At 40.7% G+C, this 22,532-nt stretch overlaps 1 protein-coding gene across 6 annotated transcripts in view; it reads left to right on the top strand.

The window, feature by feature from the left end:
- Nucleotides 1-22,532, top strand: part of AUTS2 (activator of transcription and developmental regulator AUTS2) — an 803,292-nt gene that overhangs the window by 550,764 nt on the left and 229,996 nt on the right. For all 6 annotated transcript variants that reach the window (XM_076354390.1, XM_076354394.1, XM_076354392.1 and 3 more), the window contains one exon: nt 4,791-4,820. In XM_076354390.1, the coding sequence (XP_076210505.1) occupies nt 4,791-4,820 (30 nt within the window). The remainder of the gene's footprint in view (nt 1-4,790; nt 4,821-22,532) is intronic.

The raw sequence follows: 22,532 nt of genomic DNA, 5'->3' as shown, positions 1-22,532 counted from the left end.
ATAGAAATTAGGAGCAACCTTAACGTTTCCATATGTCCCTTAAGAATTTAATCTGCGGAGCTAGTTTTGAGCGAGCTTTATATGTCCCTTGCTTTGGATTTGGTTTGTAGTGCTGTAGGTCCTTTGGGAAAACCGTTAAGAGTCCCTTCTGCCCAGTACAAGACTTTCAAAAGCGTAAAATAGCCATTTCAAAGGCTCCTTCCTCTGAGGGGCTTGTCAGGCCGTGGTTTGAAAAGAACTCACAGCATTTTGTGCCATGCTCATTTGAAAATTTGGCCGTCATGGGAGCTGTGGGTGCTCAGCAGTTTTGCTAATCTGGCCTTCATTTCAGTGCCTAAATGAGAGCTAAGGGCAGGTTGGTTGGGTGGGTTTTTGATAATGTAGGCCAGCTTTTGGAAATTTGGCTTTGGACTCTTCTCAAGCCTGGCCCCGGGTGACTGCAGTCAGTCATGACGTGTGTTCAGTGTGGAGATAGTAAGTGCCTTAAGCCTGAGAATGAGAGAAAGAAGCCTCTGTTTGTTCAGGTGTAAAATGTGTCTGCAGCCTCCTTGTCCTGATTTGTCACATTATCACTCGCAGCTTCCAGTGAAGTTAGTGGCAGTTATCCAAAAATCAGGCCGTGCTATCTCTGAATGATATTTTGGATTCCCAGTTATTTACAGAATATTCCGATGCAGCGCGTGTACAGAGCCATGGTTTCCTGAAACAAGACATGGGAGAACACTGAAAAATTATCTTTTTTAATAGGCACAAAATACTGAAACTTGGCCCAAAGCAGAAGGCCAGTACAAAGCATTTGCGTCACTTCAGTTCCAAAACAGTCTGGTGCTCTGAGAACCACAAAGCACGTAAATAATTTTACTTTTTTCTATGGCCCTGGGAGGTAGAGAAATGCTAGAGGAATTGAGGAATTGAGCAAGCAAGGCAGACTCAAGTCTTCAAATTGTCCAGTAATTCTGGATAATCAACTTCACGGTTGTCGGCTTTGGTTTCCAAGACCTGTTCTCCAGAAGTGGTTAGCAGCCAGCAGAAGATGGAAACACCTTGTGCTTTAGCACCTCTGGGAAGAAAATGCATCCAAAAATGTAAATGAGCAAATCAGAGCAAGGGCCACTGGGGAGTGTGTGTGCAAGCGCAATGCCTGGAGTGCCTAAACAGCAAAGTAGACTCAGGCATGGGAAGAGCATACAATTGCTCCAATTCAGTTTCCAGCCTGAGCAGCAAACCTCTTCCCCTCTTCTGCAAGTCTTTTTGGAGTTACCGCTGCACATAAGTTGTCTGATTCTTTCCATGAGCCGAAGGAAATCCATGTATTTAATCCTCAGGGAAAATTCGGTTTAACATGGCTGTGCAAAACGTGCACATGTAATGTGTATGCCTGCACACAAACACACATGTATACATGCTGAATGTATCACCCCAATGCAGTGCATAAAGCCCTTTCCTCCTGTCCCTCCTTTTTTGCTTTCATACAGCTTGTCCATAAAACTCTGCTATTGGAACAGGACAGCGCTGCTGGATGATGGGTCTCCTTCTCTTGCGCCCCACCAACAAAACCTCTTTATGAGTGAAATAGATGCCTTGTGTGTGCAGGACTCCTGGCATTTTACAAAGTGTATCTGGAGCCAGGCTAGGCAAACGTTAGGAGCTGTTTGCTGAGTGCATTTATTGCCTTTGCATAATTTATGAGCTGGAGGGGTTTGACCATCATTCGTCTCTGCCAGAGGCTGGCACTGAGGGCTCTGGAGGATGGAGCTGTAAATTGGATGGTGCGCTCCTGCTGAGCTCACAGCAAAGTCCTCGGGTCAGTATGGGAATTTAATACCAGGAATGGAACTGTTTTCTCAGAGTGCCATGTGGGCCTCCGTGCAGCAGAGGCTTTTTTGGCAGCCACAGTGACTGGCCAAATCGCGAAGCTGTCAGTCACTGGGCATGTTGTGAAGGGAGCCTGAGCATTTTTAATCGGCTTGGCATCCGTGCTGCTTCCATAATGGACACCAGTAGGTCTCAGTCCTTCGCCATATGCTTAACTCTGGAGACAAGGTGCTTCTGGGTATAGCAGTAATTATTTGATGTGGAATTAAGCAGACCTTGAAATTAGAACTGGACTGTCAGAAAGCAGGAGGCTTAACACTTTGATGGAAATAACTTCCCACCGACATCGCTCTGTGCACTTTCTCTGCAGATTCACTCAGATGCGGGTAACTGTTTTGCTGGCAAATTCAGAAGTCACTGCTGGCAAGCACTCTTCTCCCCAAGTACCTCCACACTGCAGAAAACACAAAACCCTGAGCTCTTTCCAAGCTTATGAGTCGGGAAAAACTTAATCCACAGTGGAGGAGAGATTCCTTAAACCAGACAAAAAATGGTGAGAGAAGGGGAAGCTGCAGAGCACCGTGAGCACAGCTGGGTCACAGGACACATGCACGTGTGCCCCAGCAGCAGGAGTGGATGGCATGTTAAAACCCTCTGAACCCTGCTGCTAAAAGGGAATCATTCTTGCCTGCTTATACCTCCGCTTTTTACCCCCTTTCTTTCTCCTTTTGGATTCAGGTATTGCAATCAGGACTTGTTTGTCTGGAGGGTGGGCAGGGGACAGGGACAGGGGACACAAACAAATGGAGCAATTGGTTCTGAGCTCCCTGTTTTGAAACATGTAAGATGTGTCACACATTATAATGCATCCTAACACATAGAGCACACAATGCAGGCACCCCAGAACTGCTGGGCCCTCCTGGCTGCAACCAAGCAGTGGAAGAAGGTGCTGTAGCCCAAAAGCTGAATTTTTCCCACAACTGTAAAATAGAGATAGTAAATGGGAATTCTTTGTGACATGCTATGATTTTCATGGATAAAAATCCATGCACGTTTGCTTTTTTGTAGATGTAGGGCCTTGCTTTGCGAACATGCTTACTTCATACCAAAATCTCATACGTGTAGTCACGATGAAGTCAAAATGCATAATATGTACAGGGTAAGGGTATAAGTACTTTATATAAATACCATACTGTTCTAGGAATTGTGCAGTTTTCCTTTTGTCAGTTAAGTACACTCTCTTCATTGACTTGATCGTCATATGAGGGTTTCAAATTTCAAGGTGAAACTCTCATATCTTCATGTTCCATCTCATTTGTTTGTTACTAGAGTATTTAGGTGCAACTAGTGCTATATAAATAATTTCAGTTATTAAATAAATTTCACTTTAATTTCTGTCTGGAATTATTTGAAAGCAGATTGTAATTTTATCTAATTTTTCCTTCGTTTTAAATTATTTGAAAGATACCTAGAAATATTTCTTAGCTTTAATTTGTTAGTATGTAGCTCATTGGTGTGGGGAAGGCACCGTTTCACCCCCTGTACTGATGAAGACGAGGAAGAAGCCAGTGAAACAGAAAAGTTACAGTTAAAGAACACACAGAAGATGACTTGATTTGTGCAAATCAAATACGTACATTTGTGGGTGTATTTGGCTATGTCTATTCACATTCCATTGTATAGTTAACCTTTGGAATTCACAAAGCGTAACTAATTTCAATGCAACTTGGCTGTCTTATGAAAATACTCAAAGGCGCATTAAACAGAATACAAATGCATAAAGGGCTCAACTGACTGCTGTAATGACGTAACACAAGCAGCTAGTCCTTGATTTAGGAAAGCCTGGTTCTCCTGTTTGGTGATCTTACGCTTTCCTTCAAAACATCTGCCATTAGATTTGCAGAGGTTTGAGTTCATCCTTGAATGATACAGACAATTTAGTCCTCTAGAATCTAAAACTAGAGTTTAAAAAAACAAAAAACAAAACAGAAGGAGGTGTTTTCCTCATTCTTCTGCTGTGGAGATAGCCAAGTGTGACAACTCCATAGTTAACCAGACTTAGCTGGGATGAATCAAATCTGTGTCTAAGAAAGAAGCAGCTAGGTGCGAGTCAGTTGCATGGTCCTCACAGTCCTATTTCCAGCACAGCTTTTATACTTCTAGCAAATGTAAACGTGTTTTGGGTTTCTGATGCTTATCTGTACTGAAGCTTGATTCATCTAGTCCTCTTGTATTTCTGTAACAGTAAAAGCTATTAAAAAATTGAGCAATGGCACTTGATAAATAGCAAGACCCACTAGTGTAACTGTTCAGCATTTTATAGTATTACAGTGTTTACTATGATACCTGGGCTACTCTTGAATTATAGAGAACCTCAATGAATCAATTAATTTGGCATGTTCTTGCTTCCGCTGTGATCTCTGAATTCTTTAGTTCAGCAGCGGTAAGCAAAGACATAGGATGAACCCTCCAAGTGGCCCTGGAGTAAAATGGTAGCCTTCAGATGCTTCTCTTCTGGGATAGGCAAACCTAAGCCATTTCCATACCCTCCTATCTGAGAAGCCTTTGAAGCCGATTTATTGACAGGCAGTATGAGAAATACTGTCCATCAAAAGAAAACAAAGCAGTCCTCTAATACTGTTTTTCTTCTTCCCTGACCCAGTTTTGGGGTCTAAATGTGCTCAGGCACCATCAGCTCCTGTCCCTGTGAATTCAACTAACAGAGGGCATTGCAACTGGCTTTTGTTGTTTTCAGTGCAATTTTTTCATAATTCAAACATACAAATGTATCATCTTCAACAACAGTGTGGGGGAAAATTCCCTCCCGTACAGTAATTGAGCTTTTTCTTAAAGGTACCAGATTTGATGCTACAGGGTTTATGAGTGTTTCAGCCATCTTGTTCGTAGAAATCTTTCTCTTTTTTTTTCTGTAGCAAGTTTCTCTTACCTGTTCTTTTTTCCTTTTTGTGTTTCAGTGTGACAGCGACAGTGATCAAGAAGAAAAGGTAAGAAAGGGAATCGGTATGGGAGCAAAAATGATTTGTTGGATTCACTTATTCCTATTATTCTGTTATTTATTCAAAGTTTCTTTTTGGATTGATCTAAAGAATCTCTATACAAAGGAAAGACTTTGTTTCCTTTAATTTAATTTTGGAATAGACCTCCAAGGAAAGAGAATATTAATGAATATTTTGGAGGCTACACAATTCATCTTCAAGCATATTGATGCCACGGTTTGTGTGGGTTGTTTATGAACACCAGTCTCAATACCAAATCTTTCCATGGCTACATTTTCCTTTGGAAAGTTCCAACAGCAACCAAATATATGTTTGTAACCCTCGAATTTACACTTTTTAACAGTTATTTAACCACCGTTATCCCCTGTTTTGCTTCTCTGCAGGCAAGGGTCTTCAAACTCAAATTGAAGTGTTATGGTTGATATATATATATCTGTTTCTTAGAAACAACATTTGGAAACTGTACATTAAGTCAAGTGACACAACTTGCTGATAATTATCTCAGTAACTGTGGGTTTTTAAGTGGAAAAAGGGAAGAATGTCATGCTGAAAAAGAGTCAGGCACTGATCTCCAATGCTGTTCATTGTTTAGAAGGCCAATAGCAATGAAGAACTGGTATTCACACATGCACATTTTTCGGTCTTACTTTATGTTGTGAACAGACTAACATCTACCTTTCCTCTTTGGCAAAAATGAAATACTCATTGCATAAAAACTGGTCTAATTTCTTTATTTCTAGGTTGGATTTTGTGATTTTCATTTGTATGTTGAACCTTAAGGGATGTTTTGATAATGTAATATTTTTTGCCTCCTGTTTCACTGGATAAATTGGAGGATGGAAATTGGGGGAGGGTAAAATAACGCCAGAAAATATTGTTCATACAATAACATTGAATTGTTTAGAGTTTCATGAGTGGTTCTGTTAACTAGCTTCAAGTCAAGCCAAGAAGAAGAGAGATGACCATGCTGGTATGCAGCTTATACAACAGAAAAGAACAAATATGTTGTAAAATCCACCTTTCATGAATTTAATCAGTTTTCTGCAGGATTTTGTAGCAGGAAGCTAAGGAAATTTTCAAACCACTCTGTATGAAACCACCACAGCTTTGCCCTTCAGCTTTTTCAGTAATTTCCCAAGTAGAGATTTTTTTTCCTCATGTTTCTTAATAATTTGCTAACTATGTTAAAGAACCACTGTTTACTTTGAACTGCAGTGATTTCCCTTTCATAAGGGAACTAATCACTGGAGTTAATCAGTGTGACAACAGAAAAGGGAGGTTCTGTTGGGTTTTTGCACGGAATATTAACCTGCACTTTTAGATATGAATTTTTAATGCATTACCATTACATTCCATCCTGTGAAGTGATTATTCATTTTCAGGATGTTCCTTATGCAGTGGAAGATGATAAACTGAATTTCAGCTCCTGTGTTTATGGCACCCAGAACTAGAAGTGTAATTTCCTGCCACTGCTGCATTTACGGAGCTAAACCTCTGCCAGTTTCACAGTATTTTTCTCTTACGGCGCTCCTATATAAAAAGGCAGAGAGGCAGCTTTTTGGGATGGTGGTGGTGCGTTGGTTCAGGATAGTTTCTGCAACACAATACAGGAGAGACTCAAGGTTGTACCTCATACAGAATATCCCAGTACTTGTGTGGGAAGGATTTAAAATCCAGATGTGTATTTCATCTCTGTGATCTATATTTTGTCTTCCCCCCTAATGAAATGAGATTAAGTGCAGATCCAAATATCCCTGATAACTTAGTGCTTTCCAAATCCCAGAACCAGACCCAGCTTTGAGTTTTATAGCTCTGGCCCAATTCTAAAAGACGACAGCTAACCCTGGTGTATTTATTCAGCCTGTGCTGGCAGCCTAGGCAAAGATCTAAAGGCCTTGTTCTGCTGTTAATTTGAATTCAGCATATGTAGCCTGTTACAAAATGCGAGACATCATCATTTGAGCAGGTCAAGCATATTCAGATGAAGACAAATGGTGCTTATTTGATTTTCTTAAAATCAGGAAATGAAAAAAGTGCTCTCTGGAGAAATCATGTTCTGCCTGACTTAGATGATAGACCAAGGCATGTACCCCAGATAAGAACAGGCGCTCGTCTTGCGGTTTTTATCTCTGAAGGACGGTCGGGACTGTCAGCTCGCTGACATGTGCATTATCCATGTCATTTTAAACAAAGTGACCTGTGGAAAAGTGCACTCTGCCGTGACATGATAATGGGCTGTTGGATGACAGGTAAAGTACACACTATAAAGGAGGCTGTGCGTTATTCCTTTGTTTAACTGACAAGTAGAAACTTCTTTTCTTCAGACAGGCAGGATCTTTTAGATCTCTTTCAATAGGACCCAGAAGATTTTTGAATTTGTGCTTTAAATAAAATAACATTTTTAGGGCCAAAAATACCTATGAGCAAAATGCATTGGGAGAAGTGAGGGTGCCAAACCTCTGTGCAAGATGTTGATCATTTCATAAGTAGTGCTCAGCATCCTCAGTTTTCATTAATAAGCATAGGAGCTGAGGGTACTCAGCAGGATTAGAAGTTTCAAGATCCTTGACCCAAATGTCTTACATCATGATGAGGGTATTAGCCTCCAACAGTGGAGCTGTTCCAGTAGCAAATTGTCAAATTACTCTTGGTCGGTCCTAGGTCAATGTATTCTGAGGATTGTGGAGTTATTCTTCTCCCACCAGAAACATGTTTGCCCACTTCTCTTCAGGAATCTCTCTCATAGATTTTGATATCCTGAAGTATACAGAATGTATGGTATATTGCTGCAGATGAATTCTGTACCTGCTGTTTGGAAAATGGCAAGGAAACAATTTTGCTTCATTTAGGATTTTTGAGGGCAAACCCACACTGATCCTTCAGCGTGCCTGGGAAATAAGAGATCCACGAGAGGTAGAAGTAATGCAAGACAGGTACATATTTCTACTAGAATAAATAAGACCTGGAATCCAGAAAGATAGACCAGTGCCTTTGAATAAAAAATGGCAGATCAGTATGATGAAAGGTGTGTGACAGATTGAGGTGGCTGAAAGATGAGTCGGTTCAAGCATGACTAGATGGGCCACAGTGAAGTAGGAGAAAGCAGGAAGGAGCAGGACCTGGGAAGCTGAGGAGCAGATAAATAGTGAGTGGTGACAGAGTAGGAAAAGTAATGTCTCCTAGGCTGTTAGTATTATTTTTTCCCCACTTGAATATGTATCTATCTGGCTGCATAAATCATTGTTGATATCTGATCTCTATTAGGTGATGGCTGTCCCTCCAATCCATCTTCCCTAGCCTTTAATTGGGAGCCGACAGACAGTCACTTTCTGTCTATGTCTGCCCTCAAATGAGACATTTCTCCAGAGGTTTCTCTGGAAGAAGAAACAAGGATATTTAATTGAAAAATGATGCAGCCCCTGCTTAGCAGTACTGTAGCTAAGGCTGTGTCAGCATCGCAATTTTAAATGACATGTTTTGGGTGGATAATTTATCTATTTATATAGATTCATGCTCCTTCATTCCAATTTGGCAGACAATATTGGACCGGAGCATTCAAAGTAGGCATTTTGCTCTCCTGTTGCTAAAAAACCTGAAGAGGTAGCCAGCATGTCTGTGGAGGGAGAGCGTATTTGGAGGACTTGCATCAGAATATGAAGCCCTAATTCTTAGAGAGATGTCATTTTCCATCCTGGGATCCTTTCAGCAAATACCGCTGGGATTTCTTACTGAATCAGAAAAAAGTATGGATCCCAGGGTGTCATGGTTTCACCCCAGCCGGCAACCAAGCCCCACACAGCCACTCGCTCACTCTCCCCTGGTGGGGTGGGGGAGAGAATCAGAAGGGTAAAAGTGACAAAACCCGTGGGTTGAGATAAAGACAGTTTAATAGGGAAAGCAAAAGCCGCGCATGCAAGCAAAGCAAAACAAGGAATTCATTCACTCCTTCCCATGGGCAGGCAGGTGTTCAGCCATCCCCAGGAAAGCAGGGCTCCATCACGCGTAATGGTGACTTGGGAAGACAAAAGGCCATCGCTCCGAACGTCCTCCCCTTCCTTCTTCTTCCCCCAGCTTTACATGCTGAGCATGACGTCATATGGTGTGGAATATCCCTTTGGCCAGTTGGGGTCAGCTGTCCCAGCTGTGTCCCCTCCCAGCTTCTTGTGCCCCCCCAGCCTGTTCGCTGGTGGGGTGGGGTGAGGAGCAGAAAAGGCCTTGACTGTGTGTCAGCACTGCTCAGCAGTCACGAAAACATCCCTGTGTTATCAACACTGTTTCCAGCACAAATCCCAAACACAGCCCCATACTAGCTGCTGTGAAGAAAATTAACTCTCTCCCAGCCAAAACCAGCACACAGGGGAACTCAGATTTTCTCCATTAAAAAGTCTGTCAGTCTTACTGTTTGAGCAGGTCTCCAGAATCTAAAATTAGGGCAAGCTATTGCACAGCTGACAAACTTAAGTGCAACTGTATTGTATCTTCTGATATCTAGATACAATCTTTAAAATTATACCTGTGGTAATTAATACAATATTAAAAACTTAAGTGCAAACACATAGTTCATATTCTGGAAATAAAAGGAAGTCCTGCTTTGAAAAGATGTAGAAACAGCTTTGATAAGGAAGTCAAGTGCTAAAGATGAGGTAAGGAGTGAGGTCCTTTTTTATTTGCCATCTCTACCATTTCTTCTCACCACTCTGTTTAATTAGACTGATTTTAAAATTAAGGCTCAATCTGAAGCACTTTAGTGATTTTTCACTTCTTAGGAAAATATTTCATTGATCAAGGGGGACTACTTTGCAGTGTACACAGAGTTGTTACTTATGCCTGATTCAAGAGGAGAAGAGGCCTGCTTCTTGCTTGAGTTTTGTCCAACTTTGATAGAATGCACAACTTAAACTTAAAAAAATTACTGCAATTGATGACTTAATTCTGTGTATATCTTAGTGGTACCCAATCAGTTCTCTCTTGATGAGGCTCTTGAATCTCATTAAAATGTGTTCTTCCAGGGCCCAGCAGTGGCTGGCTAGTTACAGCTACAGCTCAAGCACTGCCAAGTGTTCCTGCTGAAACGGGCTTTGCTTTGGGTGGACTTTGTGTAGGATGCAAAGGGAGGAAAGAGGATGGTCAAATCAGTGGCTAAATTTGCAAGGCGTTGGCATATAGTCATAGGGGAAGAATAACAAAAGCTTACCCCAGCTTGGGAGGGGACTAGGATGGGTAGGTGTTGTGCTTACTTAAGAAGCCTATGCTGGTGGGAGCGTGTTGCTTGTGAGACTTCATTATTTTTCTCTTCAAAGAGTGCCATTGAAAGCACCGTAAGAGCCGAAGAATGGTATTTCTTGCATCAGAATGTTTTTAATGTTAATGCTAATACATTTGATTGCATATAAAACAGCTACGAACCAAAGATTATGGCATGGAAAATATCATAAATCACTCTGGTATGCTCAGATAAAAGGAATGGTTATTTGTGTATATCTATACACACACAAAAGCATTCACACATGCACCCTGTGTATGTTTCTGAAGTGCTTTTGGACAATTATTTTGTGCATGGCCTTTGGAGAGAGATTTTGGAGTAGTAGTTTGGCAGGTGTATGTCGCCCACTTTAGTATGTAGACTGTATTTCAGTGTTTGGTAGTTAAATATCCACACATACAAGTGTTTGTATATTTGCGTATGTGTGTGCATTTGTGTGTAGTTTGCTTTCCAGTGTGCTTCTGGCTATGTTTAAAAAAACCCATGATTTTTAGCCCAGCTTTACAAATTCAACTGCTTTAGGTAATTATAAATACTCTGATATATTTATTATAAGAGGAACTTGGCATGGGCCTGCTTAAAACCATGCCTTTCAGTACCACTGAATAAATGCAGAGTTCATTGGTCATGAACTTCAGAAGCCATTTCCTCACTGCCCTCCAGATCTGAAGCGTCCTGCTTAGTTGTGTCTCTGCCGAATAAACAAAGCATCATTTTCAGCTGTGCTGGCCCATGGGTCAGTGCTGCTCTGTTGTTCCCTTTCCTCGGAAATGCAAGCAGGGCACAGCAAATTGTCCTTTCTTCGGAAACAGTAAGAACCCACAGCAACCCCACCATAAACTGTGCTAGAAAACATAAGACCAAGGTAAACAGCTGCTTTGCACAGGGCTGCCTTCTGTATATTCTGTTGCTGGAAGTAAAAGCTCTATCATAAATGGATTAAATGGTGATGAAATTGCTTTATGCCATCTTGTATATTACAGACCACTACCTTTATAGATGGGTGCAATTCATTCTCATGTGGGCAGTTGCAATCAGTTTGGGATTTTTTAGTAGGATGCTTGGAAGCAAAACTGGGGGGGGGGGGGGGGGGGGGGATATTTTTTCCCCTCACTCCTGGGGAGGGAAGAGTTTGGGTAGCACTTGAAAGAAAAGTGTCCACCTGGACGGTGCCAGAGCTGTAGCAGATAGATAGCTGGGAGCCAGCTAAATTTGTGTATGGCTGCCACAGTCATAATATCTGTATTCTTCTTACTGTCTATAAACTCAACCAGTGTTTCAGTTTGGTGTCTACACACCACTGGAGTATAAATAACAAATTATAATTTTCCTGATCTGGAAAATTCTGGTCATCGAGGGAACTCTCAGCATTTATTGAGTTAATGAAAGAAGAGCGTATCATCAGAGTTCATTTTCTCTTCCTGTTCTCTACACTCTTCAACTCTAGGTGCAGGTATGTGAAGACTGGGCTGGTTTCTAGAGGAAAACCTCAAAATATAAAATGTGTCGTCTCCAGTCTAGTAGAAAGCCTGAGAAATAAGTGGGTAGCCTCAGGTTGTATGAGATGTTCCTCGGGACTCCCAGCCAGGGAGTGGAAGTGGTATAGCCAGGGGAAACCACTGGAAAGGGAGCTCTGGTGGGGTTGCAAGGTCCTGAGGTTCAGGAGGGGGGTTGACTTCAATACGGAGGTGGACTTCTATGTGGGAGCTCCAGGAGGGGTTTATGGTGGGAGCCTTCTCTCCCCAGACTGGACCTCCCTGGGGCAGGGAGGTTTTGTGTGGCAGGTTACGGCTGGTAGAAAAATGCTGAGCAGTCGTCAGGCCCGTTCAGCCCTCTCCTGGAAGGGCAAAAGGATTATTTGCGAGAATAAGAGGGAGCTGAATTCTTGAAAAATCTCCTTGGATGGTGGGTACCGACGTGTTTAGCAAACAAGGCTCCACAGGGAAACAGTGGCTCAGAACCCAATTTTAAGCAATTACTTCAGGTCATGGGATACTGATATCTTACTGTTTGCCATATATTTATTTTGGCTAAGGTTAGGATTAGAGAAATAGTTTCTCAGTATTATTCTTAAAACTGTTTCTGCAAAGCCAGGATGTTTCCCATCAGTGCGATTTATACTGCATATTTGTACAGGTGTTGTCTTTTTAACTCTGGAAAATGCAGCACCTTAAACTTGCCCCAAGGGTGAAAGATCACCCAGACTTTATATGCTAGCAACGCTCAGGCAATCATGAAGTATTTCTTACTGTTTAAGGCCCATTAGGAGAAAAGATAAGGATCCTTTTTATTCATTTGATGTGCCACATAGAGGGTCCCTACAGCTAGAGTGGTAATAAAATCGGAGCCAAGCATGTTTGTTGTAAAAGATTATGCGTTTGCCACTAAGGGGAGCGAACATGTTGTTTACAGGCTTGGGTACGTGCTCTCCGGGCTGGCTGTGCCACAGCGCTTTCAGCTCGTGATTTGTCCTGTTCTTTATCATCTTTGTCACTCGGCAGCATGTTGTCATAGGTAACGTATCACTCCTCACTCCCCCTACCCTCTCTCCCTTCCCCTGCCCGGCTCCCCTTTCCTTTTTTTTGTACCCATTTCGTGTAGAAAATTTGTATTTACTTTGGGAGTGTAATTTGTTCCTCATGGATAATGTGACCCTTAGCGGAGCTGGATCATGGGTTAGTTGAAGTGATATTTTCCGCTAATGGTAGTCGTACATCATTGCTGTCAGCTCGGGTTAGGAGGCAAGCACATTACAGCTCCATTTTACCTCTGCAGGCATCTGGGATTATTTGCCATAACTGAGTATGACATGACCGCACTACAGAGTGCATTAAAATTTTACTAGCTTCTCAGGCAAGTTCCTTGGCTCCAGCCTGCCTTCAGGCAGGCGTAATGATGGATACCTCTAAGGTCCTGACTTCCTGCACCAAGGATACTCAATGTCAATGGCCCAAACAGGTTTTGCTCTCCCCAGGGCTTCAGACCATCTTCTGCCAGTTGAGTAAACAATCAAGAATTGAAACACAGGGCGGCTGGCACAGATGCCCCTGAACGCTCCTCCTAGGGTATGCAGTGCTTTGAAAGTTCGGACACTGTCACATCAGTATCTTAAAATACTGCTCAACCACCAGGTTTTAAAAAATGTCATTTGCAAGCTGTCTTATGTGGATACAAATAAAATCTTCGTATGAAAATTAAAATTAATAGCAAAAATATCCAGGAATGTGGAGTATTAAATTATATGTGAGTTTTAAATGTATGTGTGTAACAGGCATGTACCATGGTAATATGCAAACACACCAAATGTTGATGTTACGTTCGTATGTTCATGTTGCACTCATTTTATGCTTTATGCATATATGCGGTATGCAGATTCATATATACAACTGTAGCAGTACATATGTATTCATTATTTTAAATTTTACTATTTTTGTATAAGCAATTACTGTTCTCATATAGGATCTCAGGATATCAGCTATGGCATATATACATGCATATTATTTTGCAACATGTGTTTTTATGTATACACGTGCATACTATGAAAATAATATACATTATTTTCATTGAACATATCTGTTTATATAGTTGTACATTATTTGCAACATGTCTGTTTATATATATTGGCATTCAAAATTAGAGGTATAGCTATACAGAGAAATGTGTATTAAGGAAACTTAGGGGAGAGATTAAATTGAATATAGTAGTGGTTTTAAATGCTTCTTGAAGAAGCATAATATATACCCCAAGATAATTTTATTGCAGCCTCCTAGTGGTTTTATAAATATCTACAATACATGTATGCGCTGCCCACAAGCTCTCCTCCCCACAGCAGCACTAATATCTATAATACTTTCAGGCAAAAGGTATGTATTTATGTAGAGTATTTCTGTAAGGTAAGTAGGTGTTGTGTGTGTTTGAAATCCTAGAAGTTGTTCTCTTCTGTCCTCATTCTTATTTTGTGTGAATTAGCAGGTGGAGGAAGAATGGAAAAAACTCGGTTTTCTTTGCTTAGCTTTTTTGCTTTCTCTTTTGAAATGTTTAATCGCATTTATATTCACAGTGAGGTGAGATAAAGCGATAGGGCTTACCAACTCATATGCTCTTCAGCAGAAGAGTGTCTGGGTTCAAGGTATCCCTGAATGCCCATCCTTCCATGTTAAATCATGGCATCCAGCAGAGGTGCACTCTGCTTTTTCTGTTGTTTCATCTAAGGCAGAGGTTTGGGACATGGTACTGGTTTAGTCAACTTGATATTTTGTTTTGGTTTTACCATGCATTCCTGGTGATAAATCTTCCTATCTTTATTGCAAAACTTAGAGCCAGACTTTACTGGGCCCAAGAGTTTTATCTGTGTATAGATTGTAGGATTTGATTCTCTGTAGGGGAGGAGAGAGGAAGAAGAGATTAAAACTGATGATGTGCTCAGTGCTATACAAGAAACAGAAGAGACAGTTTCAGACATCTCTAAGGATAACATGCAAATTCCTAAAGCCTTCCCAGCAGCTTAGATCACAATAAGAAAGACATTCCAAATGATAGATAGTTTTGCTTGTTCACATTTTAGTGTTACATCTTTTTTTTTATCAATGTAGTTCTGTGAAGGTTGTTAGAGTACGTGGGAATGCCAGGCAACATTTCATTTTCACAGTGCCACCGATGCAGAAGTAGGTAAAATCACAGTATGGTTTTCTGATCTTGCATGTAACTAGAGTTGTAATTTCAAGTCAGTGAAGAAATAGGTGTGTGTCTGTGTGTGCACACATTGTATGTGCGCACACACGCTCTCTCTATCTCTGAAATCCAACCTTTGGAAAAAAAGTTATCCTGGGTGATGTGGATTTTAAATTTAATTTAGAGTGTTTCAACTGAGAAGCACTCAGTTTCTTAGGAAGTCTACAAGGTATGTCGTATTTTGCACAAGTGTCTGTAAACCTTCCACACAAAAATAGGATTAGATATCCTGAAAGGAGATCTGTGTACTGAAACATGCTGGCGTATTTCTCATGATCAATATACCTATATATAAATATTTGTTGATTAGATATATGCTTTATATGTGTATTTGGGAGTAGGTATTAATGAGTGTACACGTATGGTATGTGTGTAGAGACAGACAGAAATTCAATCTGTGGATCTTGGAGTTTGGCCATGTCCAAACAGATCTAGATTATAAAGTGTTTCTTAAGGACTATATGGTACTATATGTTATTCAAGTATAATATTCATATACACTTTATGCTATTGAATAACATCTGTTTTTCATAAGAAATCAGATTTTATAATCGTGTATGAGGCATGCTCCCCATTCCTGAATGTGTTCTCACATTTCCTTGAAAAGAAAAAAAGTCTTAGACTTGAGAACTGAGAAGGTGAGACATTTCTTTGGAGGTTTCTTTAGAAAGAGCAGGGAAAAAAAAAATATATGTGTTATGGTAATTATTCCATGTTTTTAAGAGTCTTGGAGGCCACAACATATGTAACCATCTCAGGTTTCTCACAAACATATCCAAGGACAGGCTGAAAACAAGGAGACAGGAAATTAAATGCATGCACCAATGAATTGAGAAGGATTCCAGCAAGTACCGCTTTGGTTTTCTGCATATTTCTCTCCATCTGGCTCAGCACTAATAAGGGTATTGTGGACTTGGAAGTGGTAAAATACAGCTACTGTGTATCCTGGATTCCAGAAATTCCCCAAACAGGGTCGAAGTGAAGAGACTAACACATGGTTTGAATTAGGGTTGGGCCTACAGGTACCAGCAGAGTAAGGATCTTTCTGGACTTTCATCTTTCTGTTAATCCAGTGCAGGTTTTGCATAACCTCTTCCTCCCTCTTCCCTCATGGTACCCACGACAAGATAACGCCTTCTCTTAAAGTCTCTTTGCCTGCGCCTTGCTATGTCACCCATGAATGAACCCCTGGTTTATTTGTTGGAAGAATAAGCCACCAGGCTGTAGTGCAAGGTTATCTACTTCACGTAGAGATGTTTTGAGAGTCAAGGAGTTGTAGTTTTGAGAAAAACAGATGAGCAAACAATGAGTATGTTATAAATGCTTGACAGTAACGGGGTGCCTTACTTAGCTGGTGTATCGGTAGGTAACTCCACATACGTGTAGTAAGCAACCTCGGAAGGACACTGCACATGAAAATAGGAGAAGGTCAAAAACATATTTAACTTCTAACTGGCCGGGTTCTCCCAGGCTCTCAAATTACACCCACCATGAGCTGGCTACTGGTCTCCACATGGAGAGCTACTGGTGGGAGGTGAGAAATGTGGAAGAAATAGCTTAAGGTGAACCTGACGTGCTTTGCTTTGAAAATGAGAGTCAAATCGTGTGCATTGACTCTTGAAAGCCTTTCTCTGAACTCTGTTGAAAGTCTGGATTCACTTCCAGGCATTACAAAGATGCCTGCTTTGTCATTTCCATCTAGTAGGAAGCACCAGAATGACCTTTGTGTCTTTAAAAATTGCCTGGGCTTTCTAATTCATGCCGATACCTCCTCTTAAAATGCACCATTGAATTTCTGGGCTTCGCAGGCTGTCTCAACATCGCATTTAAGCTGACTCTGGACAGTCAGACAATATTAAACAAGGTTGTTCATTCAAAAGCATCCTAATTGAGTTACATTATTACATTAACTGTAGCAATCAGATTGAACCAAATCACTGAGCGATAATGTCATTTTCCAGGGTATCATTTGTAGAAACCAGTTGTGCTGTAAGATGCAATAACTTACTTAATCCTGTAGAGTTTATGGTGACTTATGTGTCATATCCAATTCCTTACTTTCAGAGAAAACCGAGCAGTTAATGCATGGCTGTGAATGGGCACTGAGTGATGAATTTATAGAGAAACATTTAGCAGATCCTAGACAAACTGAAGAATGAGTGATAGTCTATAATAATCTCAGATAAAGGGGCTGTTCTAGGAAGAGGTAAGACATGCAACTTTTTCGAATTGTTAACTACTGGCAACACATTGGTGGTATTTTGTGTTTAGGGGGTTGATAGATAGCTGCTTTATTGGCTCTGAGTTGCCCATTGAGTACAAATTCTCAGCCGGAGACTGGGAAGGAGGATAGAGAAGTTAATTTCAGACTGTATGTGCCAAATGTTTACAAGTAACCTCATTTGAAAAACTTAGTTTCTGTCGGCATTTTTATGTGCCACCAGGACTTCGGGGGGGAATTCATGTTGTTAATGTATTTATGTTTTTTTGTCTTGTTTTGTTCTGCGAAATCTTGATGACTACAGGGAGGAGAGGAGAGGTGTCTGCTACTTTGGAGCAGAAGAATAAGATTAGGGACAGGACAGGGTCAGCCCCAGTCAGCTATAACTGGGGAGGCATGCATCCCTTCAATGAGTGCCCTGGGGAGGGGAGCACTGGAAACCATTCAGCCTCCCCAGGTAATGCATTTCTGTCTTCCGTCCTGTGCCCTGCTTTGTTGCTGGCATGCACAAATCATTTAAACTCTCAATAACTCGGTTTCTCTCTCTTAGACATTTATACGACCTCAGTACAGCAGCATTTGAGCGTGTGGCCCTTACCTTTGTGATGATCGCTGGTACATAATACCTTGTGGCTGCAGCCACTGAGGATGTCGGTCACAGAGCGAGGGGTGTTGTATCATCTCAGACTTGTGCCCTGTTGAGGCCATCCTGCTTTTGAGTTTACCTATTCACAGGAACTAAGAGGCTTGGCTAATTTTCTGTAAAACACTTAGAGTTCCTCCACTTCAAGGAGCTGAAGAGGTAGGAAGTATTACCATCACTGCCTGAATGGAGCCACTTCTCTTTGTTATGTTACCAGGGTCGCTTTGATTGATGGTGTCAGTGCACCATGATAAAGCAGATGGGCTGCAGGCTGAATAAGATCAGTTTTAGAGGGCATTGCAAGGATGTTAAGTCAAGGCCGTTGTTTTCAATATGGTAGAAATCCATAGTATCTTGTACTCCCAGGAAAATACAAACATGCTGGAAGACTGATGTTCATACTTGTCATATGTCATCAAAAATGCAATGAAAGAGAGGCTCCATCATGACTTCCGTACAATCGCTACAGCACTTTTGTTTCTCTTTCCTGGTCCAAGAATAACAGCAGCTCTGAACTTATTCACTACATGGTCTTTGTTTGGGACTCCATTTCAGTATAAACATAAGGTTCAAGAGAGAAGACTTTCTGCAACTGAAGCCTGAAATCCAAATGATGTTTTATTATTTTTGTATTGTTGTTTCCGTACAGCAGCCCTCAGAAACCCCTTCTACATCGGATTCTTATTGACCTACAGACAGAGAGAAAGAAACCATCCTTGTCTCTCAAATCTTTTGATATAAATAAATGAGTTTGTGTGAATTGGAGGGGAAATTAAATACAAATAAATAAATCATTCACGTCAGTAGCAGATCTAGGAAACACAGATGCCCCAGATTCCATGCCTCCCATTCAAAATTTTGTTTCATTTTGGTTTTTGTTAGTTTAGTGGCTCCTAATGGTGATTTGTGCGTTGCTTATGAACAAGGGGACCTTGGAGCAGCCTGCGGACAGTTTGTGGAGCATTGCTGCCCTTGAGTGCAATGGGACAGATTGTGTAAGGGGCATGGTGTTCCCCAGGACATTCTGAAGACCAGTAATGGCCCATTGTTCCAGAGATTTTTAAGATCCTCTGATGCCACTTACTGTCATCCCCAGCAAGCATTCTCTGACGTTGAAGTTGAGGAATGCACTGTGGGAACTGTCAGGTTTGCTGCTTAAAGCATCTCTCGGGACTGCTCGGATGGCAGTGTAGTGTTCCTTGTCCTGCACATGAATCTGCCAGATCTCAGTAAGATTAGTGCCGTTTAGGATTTACACTATTAAAATCTGCAGCATTGTTTCACGTTTCATTTGGTGTGAGGGATGCCTGAATCTGCAATTCTTGGTCATGTCCTGGACCAGTATGTGATTTCTGGGGGTCTTGGGGTGTGAAAATGAGAGATGACCACTTTTGCACTGTGCATCTCTGGGTTTTTAGATGGCGTGACAACTGTGACGCTTTCTAAGTTTCTTTTCTGTGCATGATTTGTATGTACGGTAACAAAATACTTATTTAAATTAATGATTGTCTTTAAGTAATTTAATGCTTGTTTTTGTTAATGGGAAACCTGACTAAAGAGCTTTCAGTTAGCTGCTTTAGCAAATCATTACAAACTCCTTGCTACTTCCCATGATAACATTAATCAGAATGAACTCACTGGCTACTAATGCAGATGCTGTATGTAATTCGGTATAAATTCTATTGTAATTTACCATTAATTAGTGTCCATTTATTCTAAAGTGCTCAATGACACCAAGCACCCTGATTTCAAAAATCAATTGGATATAGGAGTGACTCTACCCGCAGGCGCTAGGGAAAATATTTAGAGCTGGTAAAAAAGCTTAAATATCTCTCAGAGATGGCAACAAAAGCTTAGGAAAAGAATTGGACAAGAAGGACTGCTCAGCTGTTTTAAGATCTTGGAGCTCCATCCGTTTCAAGAGGGACTCGTGCTTCACGGTAGCTCAGAATGGACCGCCGTGCTATAGGGGACACCTTTACAGCAGTATTTCTTTATGTATTTCTTTACATGTAGATGTTGCACGTACTGTTTTCCTTCCTAGATTTAGGGTTGATGATTGTGTGTCGTTCGGGCTATGCTGCATGGTGGATTTCATTGTTCTAGAAAAGCAGAAAAGCTAATGCTTTGGGCTTCTGGGACAGGTACAAAGAGCAGAGTGAGATCCTTGACTCCATGAAAAGCAGACTGAGGAGGCTTAACTGAGCAGTTTTTATTCAATAGAAAAGAAGGTCTGAAGTTGAAAATGCTTTTACCCCGCTCTCTTTCACGTGGAAATGGCACATTTTTCTGGAAGTTCATTCTTATTCATAAGAATATTTTCTGTATATAAATTCACTAAGGTTTAGTCAAAACTTCCCATAACCATATTGCTCAATACATAATCTGTTTACTACAGTATTTGCCATACCAGGTAAATACATTAAAGAAAAATACATAGAATACATAGAAACATACATAGAAAATACATAGAAAATTCAACAGATGAGCAAGAACCAAGTCACACTTTAGTAATGTGTTAAGGATGCTTTTAGGGTAAACACCAAATCCTAAAGCACCCCCTATATAAAATCTGTTCTAAAATGAAGGTTTTCTGTTAAAAACATGAAGCTATGGGAAGCAGAGAGAATAACAAGCTAGAGCTGGAAGTGGACAAGAGTAAACGCTTCGATTCACATTGAAATGATTTCTCCTGCCTAGTATAATTTAACCTGCCCACACTGCTAAACTTCTATATTACACATTTCTGTCAGAATGTCAGGAGAAATGAAAAGCCTTTTCGAAGCTGCAACCTCGATTACATACGGAGAGCATTCCAGCTAGGGTTTTCTTGTACATTTTTAAGACTTTTAGCTTGGTCTCTCAAGTATAAAGAATACCCTACTTCATGACCCCAGCCTCTTGTTAGTTGATAGATGAAATCTTTTCTCAAGCTGAGTCCCTTGTCTATTATGTTTTCAGAATTCAAGGTTTCTCTTTAAGCTTCCTGGCTTACTGCCAAAAGTACATGGCTTTGTTACCCAAAGAAGTTGCCTTTTTATTAACAGGAAGTGGATCTCTGAAATGGCGTACGTGCTGATCTGCTTCCAGGTGAGGAAGAACAATTTTATAGGTGTGATCTCATTCTTTTGCCATTGCCAATAACTACAAAAAGAATAGCAAATACTGTTGTGGTTGTTGGGGCTTTTTGTTTGTCCATTTTTTAATTTGGAAAGCTGGGATATAGCATAAAAGCAAAATACAAGCCGTAGTCATTCCCGTGTTTTAAATGTTCTTTTAATCTCAAATGTCTATTATTACCTAAAAACTGTAGTCTACATACCCTGGAAAAATGCACATCAAAGTAAGTGGGGGTTTTGCTTCAATGTCATCTGAAGTATTTGAGGGTAATGTAAATCAAAGAAAAAGGACTCGTTTCCCAAGTACGTCTCTGTTAAATTGTATTCTGGAATACATAAGCAGAGATTGGTGTATCAAATGGATCCCGTAGAAAGAATAGTCTGTACCATCTAGGCTGGAATCTGGCCACTGCAATAGCTTAAGTGGTCAGATAAGTTGAAGATCATCACTAGTTTCTCTGTGTCACACCAGATAGTTTTACCTCTGCCATCTAAGTGAAGTAAATCAATGAAATGAGGCTTCCTAGAGATTCTCGTTTAAGAACTTCAGTGCTTTTTCATGTGACTGCTTACTCAGGACTTTACCAGCAGAAACAGATTCCAGGCCACAGCTAATCAGACAAGTGATTTCATTTAACTGAAACATCAAGAACTAGTTAGGAATAGATTCTTTTAGTAGGAGGCATTCATGCTTATCTGTAGATACTGTTAAAGCCATCTTTCTCTTTTAGATAATGACCAACTACTGCAGTTTTCTAGATTTCAGTAAATGTGGTGAATAATTGGGGGGGAAATAACTAAATTGGGTACTGCTTGAGAACCAGTTGTAGTGACAGATACTTTCTTTCACCTTCATGCAGAAATGTCTGTGTAATAAAACTACTAAGCACATTTTCACAAGTACAGAAATACCAATTCACATTTGTAAGAGATCTGAAGGAAAAAGGGCCCTAGTAATATGCTAAGCAATAAGCCATTGTAAGTTTATTTAACTGATTGCTGCATACAGGACTTGGATAAATTTCTAAGGACATGAAGAACAATGAAACAGTGAAGCAGGAAAAACAGAATTCAAGAGAAAGCACATTTTGAAGAACTGCTTAATTAGTTACAAAGATTCAAATTCTAGTGTGTGTGATTTCCCCCCGCCCCTGCCTTTGAACAACAGAAATATTCACAAAAGCCTAATGAAAGATTCCCATGAAAGATATCCCTTCCCCCACTGTGGAGCGCCTTAACTTATAAAAGCCACAGTAAGTACCATCGCATTCCCTCCTTTCTTTTGCTAATATTGACCTTGTAAGGGGCTAGATTTTCAGTTGTTATAAATCAGTCTAACACTGATTACTACTGAGCTTTCTTGATTTGCATCAGCTAAGGCTCTAGCCTGAGTGCTATGCTCTGAGCATGAAATGAAGACAGAAGTTAGTACTAAATGAAGCTGACCCTTTCCTTTAATTTTCAGTTGGTGGAGGAGCGCCTGAAACATGAGTTGCCAGGGCTGTACCATTTGTGTCCCTCAGACAATCATAGTTCAGGTCATACTGCCAGACTTCGTGGCTAAAACCCAATTGAAAACCCAGGCTTGTTTGTTCTTGCCCCATTTTTATATCTGGGAAAAAATTATCTCAGTGCCCTTGCTCAGGCGTCATGACAGTTAACAGGGAAGAGTCTATGATGGGCAGGAGAAGTAAAAACCTGCAATCCATCTCATGAATGGCAC

This window comes from Aptenodytes patagonicus, chromosome 17 (assembly GCF_965638725.1).
Source record: "Aptenodytes patagonicus chromosome 17, bAptPat1.pri.cur, whole genome shotgun sequence".
Classification (NCBI taxonomy): Eukaryota; Metazoa; Chordata; class Aves; order Sphenisciformes; family Spheniscidae; genus Aptenodytes; species Aptenodytes patagonicus.
The sequence above is the reverse complement of the archived record's forward strand: the minus strand, read 5'-3'. Positions and strand labels throughout refer to the sequence as shown.